At 51.2% G+C, this 25189-nt stretch overlaps 1 protein-coding gene across 8 annotated transcripts; it reads right to left on the minus strand.

Moving 5' to 3' along the window:
- Nucleotides 1–1225: 1225 nt before the first annotated feature.
- Nucleotides 1226–23816, minus strand: MED12 (mediator complex subunit 12). Of its 8 annotated transcripts, none has more exons than XM_061137768.1 (46): nt 23522–23816; nt 22885–22989; nt 22486–22677; nt 22193–22349; nt 20957–21138; nt 20657–20767; nt 20292–20546; nt 19773–19919; nt 19513–19612; nt 19250–19386; nt 18754–18885; nt 18287–18413; nt 17605–17834; nt 17018–17098; nt 16712–16882; nt 16365–16509; nt 16148–16198; nt 15708–15826; nt 15373–15516; nt 14774–14937; nt 14439–14570; nt 13793–14020; nt 13472–13616; nt 13185–13305; nt 12726–12827; nt 12512–12625; nt 12088–12263; nt 11728–11907; nt 10599–10670; nt 10023–10156; nt 9693–9854; nt 9347–9458; nt 9101–9190; nt 8556–8665; nt 8157–8292; nt 7763–7924; nt 6421–6882; nt 6067–6217; nt 5706–5911; nt 5473–5547; nt 5326–5380; nt 5163–5250; nt 2907–3147; nt 1964–2092; nt 1711–1792; nt 1226–1505 (listed from the first exon to the last, which is right to left on the minus strand). In XM_061137768.1, the coding sequence occupies exons 1-46, from the start codon at nt 23618–23620 to the stop codon at nt 1462–1464; spliced, it is 6558 nt and encodes a 2185-aa protein (XP_060993751.1). In that variant the 5' UTR covers nt 23621–23816; the 3' UTR covers nt 1226–1461. The 8 variants fall into 8 exon arrangements, with proteins under 8 accessions (XP_060993751.1, XP_060993753.1, XP_060993749.1 ...); XM_061137770.1 differs by having other exon boundaries at nt 6421–6795; nt 23522–23815; XM_061137766.1 differs by having other exon boundaries at nt 5163–5380; nt 5715–5911.
- Between the last annotated feature and the right edge of the window lie 1373 nt (nt 23817–25189).

The raw sequence follows: 25189 nt of genomic DNA on the forward strand, positions 1-25189 counted from the left end.
GTAGGGCACCTGTCCAGTTCCATTAGGCTCCCATCTGAAGCCCCTCTGAGTGTCCCTTATCCCAGCCAAGCCTCTACCCGTATAGTTCCTCAGAATGTTTTTGTCAGGATAACACAGGGCAGAAGAAAGCTTCAGTCTGTTATGTTCAACTTTATCCTGTTGGACAGTTCCTCTCCTTGTGCACACTACTCTTAAATTTATTAAGTCCCATATGAGCAAGGGCTTCATGGACCTCAGAGGGACTTTTTTCTGTAACTTGGGTATTGACTGGTGCTCCTGGTTTTACCAGCACACCTGACATTTTCCAGTGCTAGAGTGCAACCATGGCCTGGATGGTATCCTGAAGTTGTCCAATCGTCAGGTACCACCCACCTATGAGGTTGGGACTGGCCTCTTCCAGCCCCACCAGAGGGCTCCATGATAGTAAACCAGTTTCCTCTCATGTATAGTCTTAGATCTTGAGCCCCAAACCTGAGGGCAAGGGTGCTGAAAATGGCCCTGCCACAGTTCCAAATGTGACTCTGGAGCAACATTTTTGAGTTTTCTCTACTATAAGATGGGAGTGAGGAGGTCACTCTGGGTAACTGTGAAGATGGGTTGTGTGAAAACAAGCAGTTCCAGTAACAGAGCAGAGAGAGAAAAGGGTGCTTCCTTTCACTGGTTTCTTTTCCTCCTGGAACCATTCTGTCCTTCCCCCACCTGTGTGATGGCAACACTTACCAATGAAGGATAATGTTTTGTCCCAGAAATGTGACTCAGGGAACTTCTCTATCTAGGATATCACTTGGTGCGTGATGGGGACCATACAAGGTGGCCCAAAGGATAGGCAGTGTCTGCCACCCCCACCCCCCACCCTGAAGCTTATTCAAAATCCAGCGTGTGGGGTGGGTGGAAAGAGAATCAGGTTCCAGTGATTTTTCCCCTGGTCCAGTGGCTCCTCTCGAATCCCAGCAGTGTTTCCTCCATGGAGACAAGCTATACAGAAGTCACACCATCTAGATGAGAAGATGAGCTGCCCTTATTGAGAGACTAAGGCTCCAAGTCTTAATGTGTTGCCAGGTTAGAGAAAGGAAGAGATGGTAGCAACCCAATTAGAATTCAGAAATGTAGGGGGTGGAAGGTGAACAGGAGAGATGATCTGAACAGAATGAAGGTGCTGACTTGCTGGTCCAGCCCCCACACCCTTCCAAGAGCCCACCCTTCCCAGACACGCAGATTCACACACTTCCTTTGCAAAGAAGCTCTGTGTATTGGGTGCAACAGCTCTGGGGTCTCTATATAAATAATATACAAAACCCAACAGCTCAATGCCTCACATTAACAAAAATACTAAAAACTCATTAAAAATGGAGCCTAAGGGAAGAGCCCCAACCACTACTGGTGCTAGCCCGGGAAGAGGACTGGGAATTAAGAGGAAACGGTGGGGCCACATCCAGTGCACAAGCAGTTCCTCCAGGTGGCTCAGTAGCGTCCAAATATGTTGGTACTGGGCTGTGGCTGGGTGTCTGTGAAAAACAGAGACTATCAGGGATGGGCAGCCAAGCAGGGGTGAGGGGAGCCAAGCATGAGGAGAGCCGCTCAGGCAATGCTTCCCCCCAAAAGCTGGGCCTGAAGCAATCACCTCAGCTACTTTGACCTCTACCCTCCACCCCTCTCCCGCTCCCCCAGTTATTCTGTGGGGGCACTCCTTGGGCAGGAAGGCAGGCTTACTAGAGAGCTGTTGTTGGAGCTGCCGGACCAAAGCTGCTGTCTGTTGTTGTTGCTGTGTCTGCTGAAGCCCCTGGCGCTGGAACTGAGATGAAAACAGGACATGGAAGATGGAACTCGAATGTTCCCCATCCTTCTCCATCTTCACGTCCCCCCCGCCCTGTAGAGGGCCTGGGCTTGCCTCCTGCCTCTCCCTAACTGCACACGCTGCCACCCCACTGGGGGCGGGGGGTGGGGGCTGGAGCCCAGCAGCTACCTGGGGCTGGGATTGGGGTTGGGGCTGAGGCGGTGCCGCCTGCTGCTGCTGCTGCTGGTGTGTCTGTTGCTGCTGCTGTTGCTGCTGCTGCTGCTGTTGCTGCTGCTGCTGTTGCTGCTGCTGCTGCTGCTGCCATGAAGACAGAAGAGATCCATGTAAGGAGAGCAAGGGGCTGAACCTCAGTGGTGGAGGGACAGGGAGAGCAGAGGAAGCACAGGGAACTCTGGGTCTGCTGCCTTCCCTGCTCAGGCAGCTGCAGAGAAAATCTAATCTGGAGTGCCCAGCAGATGACCCCCAACTCTCTCCAACCAGGACCCCTGGAAAAGGGGGGAGGGAGGGAACTAGCTTCTCAAGGCACCACTACGTGCCAGCTCCCCTGCAGGTACTTAAGGTACTTGCACTGCCACTATCTTTTTGTCTTTTTTAAAAAATCTATTTAAATTGAAGAACAATTGCTTTATAATATTTGTTTGATTTCTGCCATACATCAACATGAATTAGCCATAGGTGTACATATGTCCCCTCCCTCTTGAACTTCCCTTTCACCCCCTTCCCACCCCTCTAGGTTGTCACAGAGCACCAGGTTTGAGCTCCATGAGTCATATAGCAAATTTCCACTGGCTCTAATTTTACATGTGGTAATGTATGTTTTTCAGTGCTACTCTCTCAATTCATCCCACCCTCTCAATCCCTCTGATTGTGTCCACAAGTTTGTTCTCCATGTCTGCATCTCTACTGCTGCCCTGAGAAAAGGTTCATCAGTACCATGTTTCTAGATTCCACATATACGCATTAATATATGACATTTGTTTTTCTCTTTCTGACTTACTTCACTCTATATAATAGGAGAACCACACAGAAGAGCCTGTGCCTCTCCTTGCCCTCTTCCCCGTCCTCCTCCTCCTAGGTCTCCCAGGTCCCAGATGAAATCCCAGGGCCTTACCCGCAGGATCTGCTGCTGCTGCTGCTGCTGCTGCCGGATATGGTACTGTTGCTGCTGCTGCTGCTGCTGCTGCTGTTGTTGCTGCTGTTGCTGCTGCTGCTGCTGCTGCTGCTGCTGCTGCTGCTGCTGCTGCTGCTCAGGCAGGATGGAAGCCGACCGGATGCCGGCCTGGACACCCTGGGGGCCCAGTGGGGTCATGGTGCCTATCATGGGTGTTTGCTGCAGTGTCTGGTGGGAAAACCTATAAAGACAAGGAAAGGCAGAGATCAAGGCATGGGCTGTGGGGGGAGAGGGGCAGATGAGCCCCAGGTCTCTGACCCCAAAGAAACACCAACAGGCCATTTCATTCACTTCTGTCACCAACCAGAAGAGCCTTTTTGGCTTCTGACAGATTACTAAGTTGGGGAATGAGAAGCAAAGACAACTCCCTACTTATAGTGTCTCCTAACCTTCATGGTCGGAGAAGGCAATGGTACCCCACTCCAGTACTCTTGCCTGGAAAACCCCATGGACAGAGGAGCCTGGTAGGCTGCAGACCATGGGGTCGCTAAGAGTCGGACACGACTGAGCGACTTCACTTTCACTTTTCACTTTCATGCATTAGAGAAGGAAATGGCAACCCACTCCAGTGTTCTTGCCTGGAGAATCCCAGGGACGGCAGAGCCTGGTGGGCTGCCGTCTACGGGGTCATGTAGAGTCGGACACAACTGAGGCGACTTAGCAGCAGCAGCAACCTTCATGGTTAGGGATTTTTCAATTCTATTGTAGCTGTTTTTCTCTTATGAAATGAAACACAGCCTGAGCATAGGCTAGCTATTCTATCAACACTCACTGAGGTTGTTCAGCTTATTACTATAGTCAGGGTCTTGAAGACTGCTGAGTTCTACTGCTCCTTACACTTTCCTGACTCCAATCTGTACTTCACCTCAATAGGTTACTGGTTGGGTCCCTGTCTAAAGTCTTCTGTCTCCTTCCCTTTGCATCCTCTCCATGTGGTGGTGGTTTAGTCGCAAAGTCATGTCCTGCTCTTGTGACCCCATGGACAGTAGCCTGCCAGGCTCTTCTGTCCATGGGATTCTCTAGGTAGGAATACTGGAGTGGGTTGCCATTTCCTTCTCCAGGGATCTTCCCAACCCAGGAATCGAACCCAGGTCTCCTGCATTGGCAGGCAGATTCTTCACCAACTGAGCTGTAAGGGAAGCCCATCCTCTCCACGAGACCCACGTTAATTTTTCAACATACCCAAATCATCACATCATTTTCCTGATCAAGAGCACCTTCTGGGATTGTGTCTCAACCCTGTGCCAAGCATTCCAAGCTCTCTCTCAACCTGTCTACTCCCAACCTATCCCTACTCCGTCCCTGGCATGAATCTTAAACTCTAGCCAAGCTCTTCTCCTGCCTGTCCTCCCAGCCACCCTACATGTCTTTGTTAATACTACATCCTCTACTGGGATCCCCCTCCTTCTCCTCTTCCCCACAAATCCAAATCACAGCTATCCTTCAAAGGCCAACTCAAGTCAGACCTCCTTCATGAAACTTTCTCTGATGACTCAGGCCCACAATGATATCATCCCCCATTTTTCCTGAATTCCCATTTTATTTCACAGCACCCAACTGCACAGCTGATTGTATCTTTCATTACCACGTTGTCTAGGTACTCTTCTGAATAAGTCTTCTTCCCAGCTAGAGCAAAAATTCTGTGTGGTGAAGGACTTTGGATTTTTTTCAAATAGCTTTCCTCACCCCACCTGGTCCTAGTATAGTGCTGGCCACACAATGGGCACTTAATCAGTACCTCTAAGTAAGGGACTTTTCTTCTGGTCCACCCCCCAGTGTTCTCAACCCTAAGCTGCAGAACCTCAAGACACGATTACAATGTCTTAAGTAAGGCCTAATTGACATTCAGTAAGGTGGGAGGATGTGTTCGCTGGTCCATTCCAGCACTAAACTGCTCTAATGGTAGCTAGATGACTCCTTCCCACACACTGCATCTATGAACTCCAGGTCTTTCCTTCTCATAAGCATATAAGTGATTTATCCTCCTCGGTTCTCAAAGAAATGTTGGGAAGCAGGCATGAGAATACTGGCCACCAGTTCCCCTTCCAGCTCTGGCATTTTATGTCGACAGGCCAAGTGGCCAGGTACATGCTGTTAATGCCTCCAAAAGTTCTGACTAGTCTCACCACATCCAGGCCCAGGTTTTCCCAAATCGAAAGCCTCAGTGTCTCCGCCATCTCTGGCTCACTTGGGTACCTTTGAGTGGAGGTCAGCCCATGTCCGTAGGTTGGGGCCTGCTGGTGCACATAGCCACTGGGCCGCTGTTGCAGGTGGCGAGTAGGATCTACAAGAGTAGGATTGGTAGAAGGGTGGGTGCTCTGGTAAGGCTGGCTGGAGTAGCTGGGGGGCACCATGGTACCTGCAGGGCCTGTGTGTTGCTGCAATCCCACATGAGAAACATAAGGAGTATAGCCCTGGAGGGGAGGAAGAGAGCGGGTGTCAGAGCCAGGGGTGTGCAGACCAGCCTGCCTCAAGCTCCCCAAGTCTCCCCATTTTGCGCCCTTACCTGGGAGGTCTGCAAACCGTACGAAGAACTGGGAGTCATCTGATGGACAGATGACTGTCCCAACATCCCCTGACTCTGTTAGAGGGAAAAAGGAAACAAACTCAAACTCTGGAAATGCTTTCTGCCACCTCATTTCTTGCATCTCCCACTCTGCATGTCCTTGTGAAGACCCCAAATTCCTGTGACCTTCAAAAGCCCCTCTCCCTGACGGCCCTCCCTACGGCCCCTCTCACTATCTTTGCCTGGAGCTGTTGGCGAAGGCGCTGTCCTTGGGGCGCTGTAGGCTGCTGCTGTCGGTACACAGATGTCTTGTAGGAGCCAGGTTCCAGTCCCATGACACCAGTCATGGTCGTGGGCAGCACTCCAGGGTAAGGTGGGCGGGTAGGCAGCTTCTGCATCGGTAACCGCATGGGGCGGTATGGGTCCACGCGGGGGCCACCTGGAAAGGGGAGCCGGCTGACCTCTTTAGGCTCTTTGTCCCTCCGTCCCCTGCTCAGCGCCCCGCGCATCCATAGCTCCTGGGAGAAGTGGCATCACCCTTCAGATGGGAGGAATGTCTGGGTCAGTCCCTCGCACCCAGTGGCTGGTACTCACCTGCTGGCAGTGGCTGGTTCTGGGTGTAGAGGCCTATGGAGCTCTGCCTGTAGCTAAGGTGAGAGATGGAGCCAGGGTTGGCATGGTGCAGGAGGTCTGGAGGCACTGTCACTCCGTAGGGGCCGCTTCGGCCTGGGCCCATTCCATAGTCCTGTGTGAACGACAGGGGAGGAAGGTGAGAGGGCTGGGGTCAAGTGGGAAAGGAGGGCAGAGCAGGAGGTGGAGCTATGTGGCTCATTGTTTTAACTCTAAAAGTACCCCTTCCTCAAATGCCCCCAGCCCTCCCACAACCAGGATCAGAAAGAGAGGGGGGCTGGGAAAGACATGCACAGGGACAGCAGCAGCGGTGCTCACTTCCGTCTTGGCGGCAGGCTGGCTGCGCTTCTTGCCCTTAGTGGACTTCTTCTTGCGTTCCTCAGTGCTGGGTGGAGCAGCTCCAGGTTTGTCAGTTTTGGGGGGCTCTGGAGCCTTTTTTTCAGGCTCTAACAGGGTGGGGGCAGGGGGTTCCTCATCTTCTGGAGGCAGTGGCAGTGGCTCCAGGTAGTAGGCGCGGGGCCGGGGCCTCAGGTGTGTGTGGTACAGCAGCAGCCGCTGCTGCTCCTCTCCACGGGCCACGCGCCGGTCCACCCGGACTGTTCCAAACCAGCCCCAAGATAGTGGCGCTGATGGCTTCAAGCCCTCAAAAAGATCCCAGGGAGAGAGCTTTTGTTTGGTGGAAACCTGAAGACCCTGCTCCAGAAAATGAGAAATAGTGAGCTGCTGAAACTTGGAAATTACAACACAGACCTTGAAGGCTTGCAGGAGAGGGAAAAGTATCTGTTGGCAACAAAAGAAAAAAAAAGTTCATGGGTAGATTCAGGGAAGATGGTGAGAGGAAGACAGATAGACATGGATATACACACAGGGGAGGGAAAATGAAGAGGGGATGGTAGGGAGCAGAGGGAGACAGAGACAGACACTGACAGTCAGAGGGAGACAGATATAGAAACAGGAAGGCAGAGAAAGAAAAGGCAGTGAGAGACTGAAGGCAGCCAGAGAGACAGACAGAGACAGGGAGAGTGAGAAAAACAGGAAGAGAGAGGCAGGCCGAGAGAGAGAGAGACACAGAAAGATAGACAGAGACAATAAGCAGGAAAACAATGAAGAGAACACCTATAGGAACAGGTTGGGCTTCAGATTTGGAACCCCAGATCCTTATTCTCCTCTCCCTCTACTACACACAATGATGATGACTACTCAATAAATACTGCAACTCACAGAAAGAGGGGACAGAGAAAACTATGCTGAGATAGGTGGATGGGAGGAAAAAGATGCAGGGATTAAAGAGATGTGGGCCATCGGCCAGGCAGATAGGTGGGGTGCAGGCTGGGGTGGAGCAGAATGGGCTGTGGGTGGGGCAGAGGAAAGAGATTGGGGTGCTGAGAAATGGGTGGCAGGTACAAAGGTGGTGGGGATGATGGGTAGTGGGGAGGGGTGAAAGGAGAGACCAAGGAAAGAGAATGAGACTCCCAAGACAGGGAGAAGATACTTGAGGAAAATTAAGTGATTATCTCAACACCCCAGTGACGGTTCTTGCTTCCTCATGGAGGCCGATGAACTTGTTGCAGCTACAAGGTAAAAGCAGGGGAGGCTCTGGCCCAAAGGGGAACAAAGGTGGGAGGCAGGAAGCAGGGGGTAGGAAGATAATGGAACGTGCCTCCTTCTTGAAGATAGAGTCGAAGCCAGCAATCTTGTTGCCCTTGGTGTCGATAAGGGAGCCCTGCGGCTCACACGTGATCACATCTCGAGTTGGCTTGGGCAGTGGCAGCAGCTGGTAAACTTTTTCCAGACTATCTGACTGGCGTTCCGCCAATTCTTTCTGCAGGCACAAGAAGACAGGACAAGAGTTTCAGGACACAGGAAACAGGAATGGGACCTCTCAGGGGCCAGCACAGAAGCTGGCCCGAAGAAAACCCTCAGTAAATCCTCACTAAACAAGTAACAAAGACACAGATGTGTGAGGGAAGGGTAGGGGGCAGGATGATATCACTGAGGCTGGACTCCCTCAAGGAAGAGGGAGGAGGCCTCTAGGCCTCGCTCGCTCCGCTCACCCGCAGCTTCTTCACCAGGTTCATGTAGGCACGTTTGTTTTCCTCCATGCTGCCCTGGGAGATGCTGGACATGTCCGCAGCTAGGGTCCCATTGATGAGCACACTTAGCATGTCCAGGACAGTGGTGAAGAGCTCGCTATAGCAGGAAGCCAGGGAGAAAACCAGAGGAGAAAGAGTTTCAGACAGACAGAGATGGCCAGCTTGGACATGAGCAGGGAGCAGGCACCCAAACCGTGTTAAGAAACCCCAGATCCAAAAAAAAAAAAAAAAAGAAACTCCAGATCCTGGACTTCAGAGCCCAAAGTGTCAGCCACATCTACTGCCACAGTCATGCACCTGGTTTGGGGGAGGGGCTCCTCTTGGGGATGAAAGTGGAGGGAGGGGAGGGGAATGCTTTACTTGTTGGACTGCATGTCGACAGTGCCGCTGATGATGATATCCAGGAGGAGCACAGCCCACTCCGTGGTCTGCTGGGTGCTGCGCTGCACAGTGTCAAACATGCCCCCCACCTGCCGGGGCCACAACAAGTCAGTCAGATGGCTCAGGGGCAGAAGCCAGCCTTTAAGGAAGCTCAGATTAGAACCTGGGCTACATGATCTCAGGCCAATGACTTAATTCTCGACCTCTCTGGGCCTTGGTTTCCTTACTTATATAATGATGGAGTTGGACCAAAGACATCTAGGATCTCATTGAACACTCCACAATAGGTGTCTAGGGCTTCTCAGGCCCAGCCAGAATCTACAATACTGAGGCAGGGTCCCTGCAAGGATACAGTCTCCTTAACCACTTTCAGGTCCCACGTCCTCTAGGAGAGCTGGGTTAATACATGAAGATCCAGGCAAGCCTGGGTCCTCATCTGCATTCTCGCCTCCCCGGGCTGGGGCTTCTTTGTCTGAGGTCCTAGCTCCACCCCTTTCCTCCTTCTTCCCAGCTCCCCCTCTCACCAGGTTGAGCCGCAGTTTGAGTGCCTCATGCATTAGCTGCTTTGGTTTGCAATCGTCTAAATACTGGTCATCTCTCCAATTATTCACAATCTAAGACAGAAAAAGTACAACACACAGCTCAGGGATTTCGTCGTGTCAAACAGGGTGTTCTTGTCAGAAAATACTGAAGATTAAGAGTACATAAGTGGCCTCTTAGCTGCATCCTCCTCTGCCCTCCTGCCTAGCTCCAGGCCCAAAGACCCATACCTGGTGGACCTGGCTGTAGAGGGAGGTAAGGAGTCCTTCACGCTGCTCATCCTGGCCCTTCAGACATGTCAGCACCAGGGATAAGAAGGGCTGCTGGCTCAACAGGGACATGCTAGAGACGGGAGAAGAAAAAGAACAGGACCAGGTCAGGCAACTTCCAACCTTATTCCTCCAAGCCCCCAACTCTACTCTTTTAAGATCTAGCCTCTTGTTTGACCATCTCTCTTCTCCTCCGATTGTACCTTTTTCTGATTTTGATCCTCACCTCTTTGCCCCAACTTCTCTTCCTCCCTGGGCCTCCTCTCCTTTCCACTCCGCAATCCCAGCCCCACAACTGCCGCTTTACCTCTTTTGCTTTTGTCGATCACGTTCTTTGTGGGAAGAGGAGTCCAGGTGCTGGCCCTTCTCTAACTCTTCCCCAGCAGCCTTTAACACATGCCCCTGGACTGAGGTGGGCAGTTTGGCAATGAGAGGAGCCACCAGCCATACACCGGAGCGTTCTAGGGAGCTGGAGAGATGGCACACGCAGGGTTACAGAGGAGCCAGGCAAGGCTGGAACAATCCCTCCTCTCTTTTCTAGATGGACATGCCTGACATCTCCGGGCAGCTGAAATCATTTACACTACTGGAAGAGAAAACTCAGAAGTGGATGGGTCCTAACACATTTCTACTCAACCTGAGCACAGGCTTGGTCTTGCTGCTGCTGGGCATGTTGCTTGCAGCATTTCCAGAAGATGACCCTGTCTCTGCAGACTGCTGGAAAACCTCGATTGTGGCCTTGGCGATGTTCTCTAAGAGGGAGTTCATCTCCTAAGGAGGATGAAAGGCACAGGGCAGGTAAATAGGTTAGCTGCTGCCAAAGGCAAAGAGATAGTAGGAGAGATAGGAGATGAGGACAGAGGAAGGCACCCGTGGAGGCTGATGGGAGGGTAGGGACACAACTCTGTTGGGCGTGATGCCCTCCACCACCTTGTAGTACTTCTCCAGTGCCCCACTGTCTTCTTTACATACCCCCTTACAGTTGTGGCCACAGAAACAGCCTCTACTACCACAGCTGCCAACCTTCCCCACAGCTCACAGCCCCAGCACTCTCAACCCATGCCCCTTATCATCAACTCCACACATCCACCATCTTCCCATCCTCTCTTATCTCCAGAACCCAAAGGTAGAACCTAGGCTCTTCTATGGCAGCCCCCTTCCCTGACACATATTGTTGGAAGTGAGTATGGGAGAGGGTCTGGGAACCACTCACATTGTTAGGGGTCTGCTTGATCATAAGCTGCAGTTCCAACGAAGACTGGCGCATGGTCCACTGGTCCAAGTTCTGTGACAGAGACCCCATCAGCAAGCTAGTCATCACTGTGTCATCCCAGCCACTTAGTACCCTGATGCCAGCCCCTGATCTCTCACAACCTTGAATCACATATGCCTGGAGGTCTGAAAGGGCCCTCGACTTCCACTCTTTAGGAAAGATCACACATAAATAATCCAAAATGGCTGAAAAAAATCTATCCTATTTCAAAAGTGATTTTGGAAAAATTTCACATCTTCCCCAGTTTCCTGCTCCAGAGCCTCACATTCCTCAGCATCAGGAAGTTCTGCTTAATGCTTAACTTAAATCTTTGATGTTGACGTTGAGGCTCGCCACTCCTGTTTTCAAAGTCCTTTACAGACCCGAGGGCTAGTCTTAGTTAATCTCTCTGAGGCATTATCTTCTCTCAGCTGAAAAGGCCTCATTCCTTTAGGTTTTCCTCAACAGCTTTATTTTTCCACCCCCCCCAGTCACATGAATGTCTGCAGCAGTGTGGTGAGGCAGGAAGGGTGCAGGCAGACCTGAGCTCCTATACTGACTCTAAACTTACCAGCTGCGTGAGTTACTGAACCTCGGGCAAGTTACTTAACCTCTTCAAGCCTCAGTTTCATTGATGCTCAAACAGGGATATTCATACCTACTTCATAGGGTTGTAAAGACTAACTGAGGAAATCTATGTAGATTACTGAGCACAGTACCCAGCATGAAGCAGCCACTCAATGAGCAGTAGCTTTCCAACAGCATTACTACTCATCACTGAGCTATGACCGACATGCCAGACACATAAGACCAAAACCTAGACCTCCCAGGTGCTCTGTCTCCCACTGATAAGCCAAAGCCCTACTCCAGCCAGTTGTGTACCCTCACCCATTGGTTCATTCTTGAGTCTAGACCATATTGGCCTGACTTCAAAACCCATGCTGGAGCTGTTTCTCTCACCACCTTTTGTCCATATCCTCGTTAATCTTCCTACTTAATTCCCCCTCTCTTTTTCTCTCAAGGTTCCCATCATTTCACCCCAGGTTCAGGCCCCACTGCTTCCTCCAGGGCCCCTGTCACCTTGGCCTACCTGGAGAATACGCTTAATGCGTTGCCGCTGCGGGTTTTCCCCATCCTCGTTGTCCAGCAGCCGATGTGGGTAGCAGATAAGCTGCATGAGGCGCTGGGCCTGGGCACTGCTCAACACTGGGTCTTGCAGGTCATTGCTGTCCTCACACAGTGATTTAAGGCAACGTTCTCCTACCCATTCCTGAGGAAGCCAAGAATCAGGGGACTGGGGCAACCAGTGAGGGGGTTAGGAATAAGGGGGATGAACCAGGGGTTGGTGAGGGACAAGAGGTATGGCAGGGAGGTGGTGTGATCATGACAGGGAACAGGACTATATTATATAGCAGCATTTAAGAGGTCTTCGGGAGAAGGTGAGACTGACCTGCTGGCAGATGCTGCGTAGCACGTACTTGGCATAGACATCCAGACTGGCTGTCTCCACAGAGATGTTGCGGCCACCCTGCCTCCGACCACCACTGCCACCTCCTCCCTCCTCCTCTGGAAGTTCTTCTGTTCCTCCTGTCACAGTGAAGCCCGAACCCTTCAGTTCCGCATCCCCTGCGGTTCATGGGTGGGAGATACGGAGGGCAAAGTGAGATCCCAATGCTGTGTGGAGACCTGCCCCAGAGCCACAGAAGCAGCACTCCCCAAATCCTGCCCTATGGGACAGAAACATACTTCCCTCCTTCCTCTCCTCCAGAAAGGTCAGAGAGACCACCTTTAGGAGAGAGAAAGACTGTCCTTTGTAGTTTAGCTGGCGCTCCACCCTGTACACACTTTTGGCACCACTCTTCCTACCCCCATACCAAGTACAAACACAGCCTTGAGAACAGCAAACACAGCTCCATCCACGATGCGGTTCTGGGAGGCAGCCAGCAGGTGGCGGTCACAGGAGGAGCGGATTCCTACAGTAGGCTTGTCTGGAGGAGAGAGCTGAAGTCAGGGGAAGCCAAAGTAGAAACGGTGGGGGTAGGGTAGCCACACTTTCCTTGGCAGGCTAGCTTGGATGGAGTCACTTACTTCCATCCGATTGGCAAGGATTGAGTTGAGGTGTCTTGAAAAGGTGGAGGAGGATGCGGCAGGTAAGCCGGGCCCCTGGCTCAGAGTCCTGTTCACTGCAAGCTACAGAGAAGACACAGAGGAGGGGAAAGGATGAAGGTGGGCTATATGTGGGTTTGTGGGTGGTGAGGCACTAAAAGGGTGGCTGAGGTCAGGCAAAAGGAGATAACACACTGGAGGAGAGGTGAGGGAGCCAACTGTTTTATAGTGTAGAGGGGAGAACCTGGACGGGTCAGGAACAGGAAAGACTGTGGATACAGGTGCAGGGTCAGAAAGAGGCCCCTCCCAGCCTGAGGCACACAACAGAATTGGCCTCTGGTGCCACCAGGAGCCCCACACTGAACAAGGAGAGTATGGTCATTGAGTGTGTATTGACATTTGGGGTCTAGACTTTCTAGGGGTCATGAATTGGTAGTTTACCAGCATTAAGGAGTGAAGGGATGGCCGCACAGCGAATCAGATCCTCCAGGAGCAAACACTGCCGAGCTATGAGGATGGCAACAAAAGTGGCCAGGGAGTCGTGAAAAGACAGGTCACTGACCTGGAGGAAAACAGCAGACACACACCAGGACTCAGTGTGAAGAGAGTTCTCCTACTCGGGGTGCTGGGCCTCCATTCTGCAAAAAGCTGTCCCTCTGCTCTCACAGTCACTGGGAGCAGACTCCTGCCCTGGGGACTGCCCAGTGCACCCCCACCCCCAGTCTCACATCTACATTGCAGAGGAGGTCGTTGAAACCACAAGTGCCATTGTTAGAGGAGCAGCACAAGGCCTTAAGCACTCCCAGCCACTCTGCACTCAGTGACTTGCAATAGCCGGTCAGCTCTGCACACAGGATGGCGATGTCATTCACCCTGGGGAAAAGTACAAATGCCCTCAGCAAAAACCTTCTTCCGGCAAAACCTCAGACTCATTAACTTTTCATCTCTACCCCGGCTATAACCAAGGTTGTGGTACCTCCCGGGCAAGTCATCCCTCCCAACATCAGGCGGGAGCGTGGTGCCCATGCCTCACTCAGTACGCCCCATACCTATCCGAATCATGGTGCCCCACACAGACGTGCATAAGGGCATTGCAGACAAAGCTGTAGCGGTTAGCAGGGTTCTCACTAAGACTCTTGCCTAGCCCCGTGTAGGTGAAGGTGTGAGCGGCGGGGTTCTCTAAAGTGTCGATCATGAACTCGGGTGCCCAGCGCATGTTGGACTCTGATGGCTCCACATTGCAGTAGATGGTGTTCTTCACCTTGGAGCAGAAGTCACTGCAGGGGTAGGGGAGAGGAGAGAGCAGTATTGAGGAAGTGCTAGTGAGGCAGAGGGATGGTCAGGAAAGAGGAGAAAAGGACAAAAAGGAGAAAATGAGGGACCAAGGCCCTTAAGGCAAGAAGAGGGGAAATGGGACAAAGCCAACCAACTGGGCAGGAAAGAAACCCAGTGAGGGTAAGGCACAGGGGCCCCAGGAAGCGGGGAGAAGCGTGGGCCCTGCAGGCGTGGGCTGGAAGCAAGGCTAATGAGGAAGGAGGCCCACTCTTGGGGACCAAGAACACTTAGAGGACACTGTCCCCAAATGACCCTGCAGACACAGCAGGGCGGTAGGCTGTGTTCTGCTCCTGAGTTGGGCAGTAGCGAGGAGACGGGATGAGGCCCCACTCTCTAGCCCTTACCTTCCACCTCTCTTACCTGAAGAGTTCCCCAAATTTGCTCTTTAAATGGCTACAGGAGGTGTACAGATCATAGAGATATGCAAGGATACAGCGTTCTGCAGAGGAACCATCAGACCGGTTCATCCCATGCTTGACTACGCCACACAGCCTGTCAAGAAGGGACAAGGTCATGCCTGGAGCAATGGCAGGTCTGGGCACCAAGATTCCTGTCCCTCCACAATGTTCTCTCCCCTCCCTACCAGGAAGGCATGCACTTCTGCATTGTGAGAGCCCTATGTGTTCTCTGCAGGTCATTTCCAACAGCCTTCACCGGGGCCCCATGGGTTTTGGTTATTCTGAAACCCCACTTACCCCTCAAAGACCTGTGCCATCTGGTCCTGGTTGAGGATGAGGCAGGCGTGATAGTGGCGCAGGACAGCCACGATGCACAGGCACAGGCTAGTGGTGTAGCTGCCCACCAGATCTGAGGATTTGAGAAGTAGTTCGGCTTCGACTACACTCAGTTCATTCAGCAGCTAGCAGAGCAAGTGGGGGTTGAGAAATAAGAAGAGGCCTCAAATGTTATACATCATTCCCCTTCCTGTGAGAAAACTGGAGCCCCTTCCTGCTAGAGACGCCTCAGCCTGGAAGGGCCCCAGTGGCATATGCCACTGCCCTTTATTCTATTAACGACAAGCCACATCAATGATCTACCCAGTGTCCAGGATACAATCCTATGAAGTCCACAGCGGAAGGACAGTCCGTGCCCAGTGCTCTAACCCATCTCTTGGGCCTCCCCAGGGAGCACTTGAGTCTCTATTCCTGCTGGCTTAGCTCATGGGCCACTCCCCCCGACACTAGCCTTTTGGTCCCTCCAAATAACCTGGGACACTGGCTTGAGCCTCTGCTCTTGTCCTTGTGACCCTGTAATGCACAAACTCCCTCCTCCCTCATCTCCCCAACTCCCCCACCTGAATGGCAAAGTCGATGAGGCCACTGATGCTGAGTGAATATTCCATGAGGTCGAAGATAAACTGCACATGCTGCACCAGAGGCAAGTGGTACGACATGCCAAGGGCAAAGCTCGTGATCTGCTCCAGAACATTCCGGGAGACCTGATAAGGGCAGTGGGAGTGAGATGGGAGTGGAGAGAGGTGGGAAGAACCAGGGCAGTAGGAAAGGATGATGGGGAAAGGGGGTGAAAACAGGAGGCTTAGCCTGCCTGGGGGAGAAAAAAGATAAGGAGAGAAGGAAAACAGGACAAGGAGGCCAGAATGTGGGAAGGGGGCTGGACTTAGGCCCACACCTGAGCCGTGACCTGGTGTTGGTCATAATGTGAAAGGTGCTGGAACTTAGCAAAGATATCCTCGGCAGTGGGAAAAGCTTCAGGTCGGTTTCGTCGCCGCTTCTGTCCATCCTCCCCACCTGAGGGGACAGTTGAAAGGAACCAGTCAGGACGGGGAAGATAACCAGGCAACTGGGGGTGGGGAGTATGGAGAGAAGGCTATGGTGGGGAGGGAAAGGGGAAGGAAGGGAGGGAGGGAGGAAGGGAAGGAAGGAAGAGGGAAGACGGGAAGGGAGGGTCAAGGAAGGGGTGGGGGAGGGATGAAGGGAAGGGAACAGTGAAGCAAAGGTTTGGAGGACCACAGACTATGTGGACCTTAGAGGAGTACATACAGGGAGGTGCTAGGTTGAGGGAGGGAAGGGAGAGGGAGGGCGGGTAGTATGGGGCTTACTGTGAGGTACCTAAGAATGTCAGGTCTCCAGGATTCAGAGGCACAATAGGAGCAAGCTGGTCTGCAGAGGGGGGGAATGAGGGGGGAAGTTTCAAAAGGACTAGAGCTCTCAGGAGACTCCAAGAGACAGGACATTGGGACATGACTGGGAGTTCCCTATGCTGGGGAAGGGAAGACTGACTAAGGTGTTCTTTGGGGGAGATCCATTTCAGGTGCCTCAAACCCACCAGTTTCTGCTGTCCCCTTGCGGTTCAGAACCTTCAGGATATCCTTGGTAATTTTCTTGATGGCATGGCGGGCATCATCTCGCTGCTTTCCCACCCCAAACAGTACGACCAACCGCTGGTTGCACTCATGGCTGCATGACTCCTCCTGCATCCCAGCGGCACCATCAGACTCCAGCAGGGATCACTCTCCCTCCTCTCAAAAGCATGCTCCATGCCCCTCAGCACCCCAGCACTCCAACCCTTCCCAGCATACCACACCCTCAAGAACAGCTCCAACCCCTTGGCAAAGTCCTTGGACAGAAACCTGGGCTCAGAACAGAAGGTCGGAAGGTGTTGGCGAACGGTACCTGGGGGATGGGAAAGTGTGTGGCATACTGCACATGCCGCGGCTGGTCATAAAGAACCCCAAGGGTTCCTTCTAGCTTCTCCTTGGGTGGGGGCTTCACCTCCTTCTCAACATCTGGTTTCTCAGGGGATGGACTGCCCTTCCCCTCACAGGGCATAGTGGGGGAGAACAACTAAGAGAAAGGTGAAAGGGCAGAACGTTTAGAGGAAGACAAAGGGATTGAGGAGGGCGCATAAAGAAACTCCCCAAAGTGGAGTAATGGAAGGACCTCAGGAGCTGGATGCTTCCACACCAGTATGTAACTTACTGAGAAATCAGGCTTCTCCATGTCCTCAAAGAGCACACTGGAGCTAGGGTCAATGTCCATAGACTCTGAGAGCCCTGGATCCTGAGTGTAGAGAACAGAAGTGAAGCTGCTTTAGCCCTGAGGAGTTGCTCCCCACCATCTCGAATGGTTGATTGGAGTCGAAGAGAGGAGCCCATACTGGGAAAAGCACTGGTTCCAGATCCAAGCCTTGACTGGTCCCTTAACCTCTGCAGGCCTTGGTTTCTCTCAGCTTTAAAATGAGGATAAGGATACCTCATGGGGGGGAATTCCCTGGTGGTCCAGTGGCAAAGACTCGGCACATTTACTGCCATGGTCCCTGGTTGGGCAACTAAGCTCCTGCAAGCTGTGTGACACAGCTCCCCCCAAAAGAAAAACAATACCTCACAGGTCTGTTGTGAGAATCAAATGAAAAAAAAAAAAAATAACTTGAGAGTGCTTGCTAAACTGCAAAGCACTAAGCAAATCTTACCCTCCTTACTTGGTAAAGTATTCTCAGAGGACTCCCGGAGCCAGGAAGATGGGGCTATCAAGAAGAAACAATCTAGGACAAGGAAAAGCTCACTCACCTCCAGCTTGCTGCTGCTGCTGCCCTCAGCCTCCTTGCGCTCTGGGTCATCAGCTGGGTCATCAAAGGGAGAGGGAGGCCGGGGACCAGGGGCTCCGAAGGCAAGGTCCCCTCGGGAGATGAGGGTGCAAGTGTACATGTTGTGGGAGAAAACATCATGTCGAATCAGTTCACAGAACAGCAGTACCAAGTTAAAGAATTCCACTCGCTCACTCTCACTTCGGGGGTCCGCTGGAGAGAGGGAAGAAAAGATGAGTTAGAGGAGCACAAAAGAGACAGGCAGAAAGAAATACACTGAAGGCATGGTGCTCCTAGGTACCTGAAGTAGACAAGAATAGGAATGATTAAAAAAAAAAAAACCAACAAAACCAAAACTATTGAGGGACAAAGTGTCGTTGGTTATCCTACCCCACCTTCTGCCCTACACACCGTCTCCTAAAGGAATACAGCATCTCTGCTATTTATACATGAGAATGCGTCAACTGCATGCTCTTTCTTATTCTTGTCTTTATTTTTCCACTTACAGTTGAACTGTAAGATGATCAAAGACTAGAATTATGTCCAAAAGTCATTATGCTTAGAGCTCAAGACCAAAATATATCCCAGAAGGCCCTTCACTATGCTTTCTGATGACAGGATGGCTGAGTCTAGGCAGAGGGAACCAGACAGTGGCAGGTCCATACTCAGCATGGGAGCCTGTGTATCCAGAAACTGTAAGAGGACATCTTGGAAAATGGGAGCACTGGGAGCAGAAAGGGAGCCAGAGGCAATGGAACCCTTCTCATCTGCAGCTTCCGATTCTCCACAACGCTGTAAGATGAAAGAACAGACTGTAAGACTGGGTTTCGACTATTTCTTCACTTGCCCATGTGCAATCCTTGAACTACTGACTGTTTTGCCTCCATCCCCAAGGTTTTTACTTCCACTCCCCTCCCCTGACTCCCATTTTCTTTACCATCTCCCAATTGCACCTTGGTCGCTACTCTTAACTCTTACATGGTTCTGCTCCTTTCTACTTTTGCCTTATGTCCTCAACTTTCCCTGTACATTTTCTACCACTTCTTCACTCTCACAATTTCAACTTTGGTCCCACTACCAGCTCAATCTGGCTTTGATCCCAACTGCCACTGCCCCATGGGCTGCCCCTAACCTCAGCCTCAATCTCTGCCTGTCTCTTCTCCAGCAGCTTGGCTACCACCATCGCTCGATGCCGACCAGAACGCTTGCAGCTGACAGCCCATTCACACAGTAATGATACCACCGCATCATCATCTGAGGAGATCTGGAGACCAAAGGAAGACAGGGTAAGTAAGGTAGAGTTGAGGACAAAGAACCAAGTTCCAATTTCCCAGCAACTAAACTCCATCTATGGAGAAGGCAAAGGCACCCCACTCCAGTACTCTTGCCTAGAAAATCCCATGGACAGAGGAGCCTGGTAGGCTGCAGTCCATGGGGTTGCACAGAGTCGGACATGACTGAAGTGACTTAGCAGCTGCAGCAGACTCCATCTTAAAATATCCTAGGCTCAGTAAGATGGGTTGTCTCTTCAGACATCCTCTGGCTTCAATGCCTCACCACACTTTCCCCTCATATATACTGGTGCTTTTGCTCTGTTTTTCACTTCTCTTCCCCTTCTTGCTTATTACCTCGTGCCCATCCTTGCTAGGACCCAATCCAAAGATTCGATTACAGAGGGAATCGAGAGAGTTGCTGAAGTCAGAGCGTTCAAAACTATGGCTGTCCAACACTTCCAAAGTATGGAGTACTCGTCCAATGGTGAAGCCTAAGGAGGAAAAGTGGTAAAGGAGACTTAACTAGAGGCCTGGTCTACACCAACTCTCAGATCTGTATGTCCTTACCATCCTGATCCTTTCCTCAAACATTCTTCTTACTGTCTTCTGGCACCCACCTGCAGTAGCTTCCTGGCACTTATCAAAAGACCAGCGAACCTCAACGGCCTGTCCTCGCTCCTTGATCTGTTGCTCGATCTCCCGCAACTTTGCACGGACCTGCAAAAAGGAGGGCTTTAAGGATGTAGTAAGGCATAAAAAAAAAGGCCAGGGCTCCAGGCTAAAAGAACAGAAGCAGGGGCTAGGTCACTATTTCTGAACAAGTAACTTCTCTCACATCCCAGTCCCCTGGGGGTACCGGGCTATTGGTCAGACTTACCTGTTGAGTGAAGGCACTGTTACCCTCTGGCATGGGTAGGTTGGAGGGCGCAATAGGCAGGTGGTCAAGTGGTGAGCCAGTCTTGATTCGACTATCAGTCAGTGAATAGTGCCAAACCAGGGCACTAGGACAACACAGGAGGATGGTCTGCCAGACAGAACCAGCTAAGTCAAACTTGGTTTCCATGGCTACCTGTCTAGAAGCCCACTGTTAAGACCCCACCCTTTGGCTTCTGATCCAAAGTCATTCTGAGTGCCTGGGGTGGCACCACTCCCATCTCTGAGCCCCTCTCCTCATCTACCCTCCTAAAGGCTTTGGGTCTGCTATTTAGGCTTGGATGGGTATTAACTGAAAAGGAACTAACACCCCATGAATGAGAAGCCAACAATTTTCAAGCAAATTCTCAGTGCCTACTTTTGCCCCCAAGTTAGAATCACTCCCATTTTCTAGGAGAAGCACCTGACTCTTCTCAAGATGCCTTTTAATATGAATACTTTCATGGGACCACCCAGTACCTACCTGAAGGATACAGCTGAGGCCAAAAACTAGGGGCCGGTGCTGAGGGCACATAAGCAGGTCACTAAAGGGTGTAGAGGGTGTGCTGCTAGTTGGGGGCTGAGGAGCAGGGGTGGTAGGCAGTGTGCTTGTCGACTGAGTGGACATCACATGAGATGAGTGACTGCTCACACCATCCAGCTGCAGGGCCAGTCTCCGTGTACAGAAGTAGGCAAGGCGGCGGGAGAGGTACGCAGACTGAACAAACTCTCCAGAGTACTGTGAAGACATGATGATCAAACCCCCCCCAGTTCTCTCCAAGGGACACAGCTCTTGTGCCTTATATCTCCACAAATCCTCCTGAGACCCCCCTAAATCCTAGGCCTTACTCGAAGCAGCAAAGGCAGCAGCAGTTTAAGCAATTCATCCTCTCCAGGGCGGATTTTCTCAAAACACTCAAGTACCCAGGTCAGGAACTCATGTCTGTCCAGCATTCCGTCCTATGGACACCAGGGGTGGGAAGGGGATGAGTTTTGAACAGGGACGATTAGAGATGAGGCAGAGAAAGTAAATGAAAGGATGAGGAAAACCACGAGTGGGGCAAGGTGGCAGATGGACTCTGCTCCATGTTGGCAGAGTATGAGGTCAGGCTCATTTCCATGCCACACATGACACACTCTCCTTCCTACCTGAAACATGAACATGGCGAGCTTCTCATTGTAGTCCCACTGCCGGATTGCCATCTCAACATCATGGGGCAAGGGCCCTATAGTGGAGCCACAGCCCCCACTTCCAGCAGGTCCTGGCCGGTAGTATTCAGCCATCTTTTGAAGCTGCTCCCATAAGCACTTGGTGATGATCTGAGTCCATTCTAGAAAAAAGATGGGAAGATGGCTATTTTACAGTGTCCCTCTGCTTAGAACACCTTCTGTCCCCTACCCCCACTCCCAGTCACCATGTTTCTAAATCCTATTCATCCCTGTATAGGCTCTAGTCAAATGCCACCTTCAACAACAAGGTCCTACTGTATAGCACTGGGAACTACATTTGATATTCTATAATAAGCTATAACGGAAAAGAATGCAAAAAAGAATATAGATAAACACACACACATATGTATAATTGAATCACTCTGGTGTACACCAGAAACTAACACAACAGTATAGATAAACTATACTTCAACAAAATAAATTAAAACAAAACAAACAAAAAAACAAATGTCACCTTCCTAAAGCCTTTCCAGGTATCCCCAAAAGAAAATAATCTTTCTGTTCACTGAATTCTCAAAGAAACTTCTGCCTCCACTTTTTTTATATTACATAATATTATTTATTTATTTTTGGCTGCTCTGGGTCTTCATTGCTGCACGCAAGCTTCTCTGATTGTGGTAAGTGGGGCTAGTCTCTAGTGGTGGAGTACAGGCTTCTCATTGCAGTGGCTTCTCTTGTAGAGCACAGGCTCTAGGGTGTGTAGGCTTCAGTAGTTGGGGCACATGGGCTCCAGAGCACAGGCTCAATAGTTGTGGCTCACAGACTTAGTTGCTCCAAGGCATGTGGGATCTTCCAGATCAGGGATCAAAGCCACGTCTCCTGCACTGGCAGGTGGATTCTTTACCACTGAGCCACCAAGGAAGCCCCTGCCTCCGCTTTTGACACTATGTTTCTATATTTAATTATGGGATTTGTACAGAGGCCTTAGCATCCCTACTAGACTATAAGCATCCTAAGGGCAGGGATTAGGTAGTGATTATCTTTATAGCCCAGTACACATACAGTAGATACTCAAGACACTTGATGTTTACTGAGTGAACGCAAGATACAAGCAGAAGCAAGGAATATAGATGAGGAAGGAGGGTAATTTCAAGGCTTCTCTACCACTCTTTGAAGTGATTAGTGGTAAGACCCCTGGTATTAGGAGTTACTCACCTGTGAAGGGGTCAACATGTCTCTTCTTAACCTTGGTCTCTGAGATTGCTGCATAGTAGGCACAGGTCATCTTAATGAGCCAGGCGGCCCGCATCACAGGCACTGTGTATTTGGCTAAGTACCCAAACACTTCTTCCTTCTTACTGAAAATGGGGACCTGAATGGACATTGCAAACAGTGAGACCTCTCTCACCCCAGTGAGCTGACACCCATGTATTTCAATCTGAGAATCAGAGGGTACTTGGTACTCATGTTCCCCTCTTTGGCCTGAAGAACAGGAAACAGTACCTCACCTTTTTGGCTAGTTGTGTGAGTGGCTTGGTGCCAGCCAGATCAGTAAACCAAGTGTTAATGGCACTCTGGGATCGTGCAGTCACCAGCCAGAAGTTGTCCTTCTGGTTCACTTGGGGCTTCCTTCGACCAGTGTCAGAGAGGGTGTTACAACGTAACTTCTCTGCAATGATGCTGCTGAAGTTGGAACTGATCTGAGGGAAGAAAACTACACCTCAGGGTGGGAAGAAGGGGCAGAAAGGTGGATGTGCCTTTGATGGGCAAATGCCAATGTGGTAGCATTAGGTTACGAAGGAAAACACCACCATTTAGGTCATCCCTTTATGTCTTCCCAACCCAGGGCCTTTGCTCCCTCTCAGATTCTTCCAGCCTTTTCCTTCAGCCTGACAGTGTTGTCTCACCTTGGCAGGATTAAAGTTGACATTCTTGGCGGTGCCATGTTCATCCCCAGAGACAGCGGGCTGGTTATTGAAACCTTGTTTTACATTCAAGGCGGTTAATTCATCCTGAGGCAGGAAAACAACATTTTAGCTTTTATCTTCCTTGGGGGAGGAGGTGGTGGTGGTGGAAGAGGGCAGAAGAGAAGGGAACACGGGTGGAAAAAAATAGGAAGAGGACTGGGGAGTAGATAACACATTGTTATTTAAAAATAATCGCTTATATTCATTTGGACCCCACCCTCACCCCCACAGTACTAAGATTCCCAATCCCCCAGAGCTCGCTCAACAGCACTTTTCCCCTGCGAGTTTACAAGCAGCCTTACTTCACCCAGCCGTCTCAGACAACTTTCTGGGGTGTGTGTGTGTAGAGGGGGCGCCTCCAGCGTGGCCCCAACATCACTCCCGGTTCTAGTCCAGGAACCAGCCCCCACCTCCCTCAGGTCTTACTCTCCGACACCAGCCCACTTTACTCTTCCCCCTTTCGGGACTTTCGCTCCCACGGAGCCGCCCCGCCCCCGCTTCCCCCGAGCCATCAGTGCTTCCTCCTATGCCGATCGCTGGCCCCTGGCCCCCTGGGAGCCCGAATCTCTGAACTCACCTCCTTCTGTTTGGGATCTTGAGGGTACACATCAGGAGGCCCCAGCCGCGGCCGCTTCAGGGGCCGGTGTTCGTAGCTCAAGATCCCGAAGGCCGCCATCTTGCCCAGCCCGTAGCGCCAGAGGCGCCAGTCGGGCCCGGCCGCGGGGGGGAGGGGGAGAGGGAGCCGAAAAGAGGGGCGGCAGTGGCGAGGACGGCAGCCGAGAGACTACAAGGGGCACGTTAGAAACTCCCGATCTTTGCCGGAAACTACCGAGGGAAACCGAGGGACGCCGGGAACCGTCTGACAATACCGACCGCAGAGGGGGCGGGCCCAGCCGGGCGTGGGGCGGAGCTCCGCGCCCCCGGAGCTTTTCGGCGCCCGCCGCGGGAGGTGGATTTCACTCAGTCAAGATTCCTGCAGCGTCCGCCAGTCGTGTGCTGCGCTGGGAATACGAACCTGCGAGGTGGGAGGCGGCCGAGGCGATGAGCTCCTACTGGAACTGGGTTCTACGGGCTAGGTCGTCTGTAGGAACTCTTCCCTTTTTCAACCGCTTTTTCGTTTTCGCATCTGAAAAATAGGTATACTACTAACACCTCCTTTAAGGGACTATTGAGAAGATTAGAAACGATATATGCATGAGAAAGCACGTGTTAAACCCTGAAAGGTCGGCTCTAATCCCTCAAGGTCTTTATGGTCCATGACTGAGGTTCTTAACCTCTTGTGTTTCGCAATCCCTTTAAAATGCTGATGGAAGCTAAGGCCCTTCTTCCCAGAAAAAATGCGCATAGAGATATACAAAATAGATACTTTCTAAGAAAAGGAGTACGTCAAGGCTGTATATTGTCACCCTGCTTATTTAACTTATATGCAGTACATCATGAGAAACGCTGGGCTGGAAGAAGCACAAGCTGGAGTCAAGATTGCCGGGAGAAATATCAATAACCTCAGATATGCAGATGACACCACCCTTAGGGCAGAAAGCGAAGAAGAACTAAAGAGCCTCTTGATGAAAGTGAAAGAGGAGAGTGAAAAAGTTGGCTTAAAGCTCAACATTCAGAAAACTAAGATCATGGCATCTGGTCCCATCACTTCATGGCAAATAGATGGGGAAACAGTGGAAGCAGTGGCTGACTTTATTTTTGGGGGCTCCAAAATCACTGCAGATGGTGACTGCAGCCATGAAATTAAAAGACGCTTACTCCTTGTAAAGAAAGTTATGACCAACCTAGACAGCATATTAAAAAGCAGAGACGTAACTTTGTCAGCAAAGGTCCGTCTAGTCCAAGCTATGGTTTTTCCAGTGGTCATGTATAGATGTGAGAGTTGGTCTATAAAGAAAGCTGAGCACTGAAGAATTGATGCTTTTGGACTATGGTGTTGGAGACGATTCTTTTTTTTTTTTTTAATTACTTTACAATATTGTAGTGGTTTTTGCCTTAAATTGACATGAATCAGCCATGGATTTACATGTGTTCCCCATCCTGAACCCCCCTCCCACCTCCCTCCCCATTCCATCCCTCTGGGTCATCCCAGTGCACCAGCCCCGAGCACTTGTCTCATGCATCCAACCTGGACTGGTGATCTGTTTCACACTTGATAATATACATGTTTCGATGCTGTTCTCTCAGATCAACCCACCCTCGCCTGGAGAAGATTCTTGAGAGTCCCTTGGACTGCAAGGAGATC

This window comes from Dama dama, chromosome X, assembly GCF_033118175.1.
Source record: "Dama dama isolate Ldn47 chromosome X, ASM3311817v1, whole genome shotgun sequence".
NCBI classification, from domain to species: domain Eukaryota; kingdom Metazoa; phylum Chordata; class Mammalia; order Artiodactyla; family Cervidae; genus Dama; species Dama dama.

Excerpts from the sequence above, each read along its gene's own strand:
- MED12 (XM_061137764.1), bottom strand. The coding sequence starts at position 23,620 with ATGGCGGCCTTCGGGATCTTGAGCTACGAACACCGGCCCCTGAAGCGG. Across the intron at positions 19,613-19,772 it reads ACAGTGCCTTCACTCAACAG|GTCCGTGCAAAGTTGCGGGA; the intron begins GTAAGTCTGACC and ends TCCTTTTTGCAG. Across the intron at positions 5,381-5,472 it reads ACGGTTTGCAGACCTCCCAG|GGCTATACTCCTTATGTTTC; the intron begins GTAAGGGCGCAA and ends CCTCCCCTCCAG.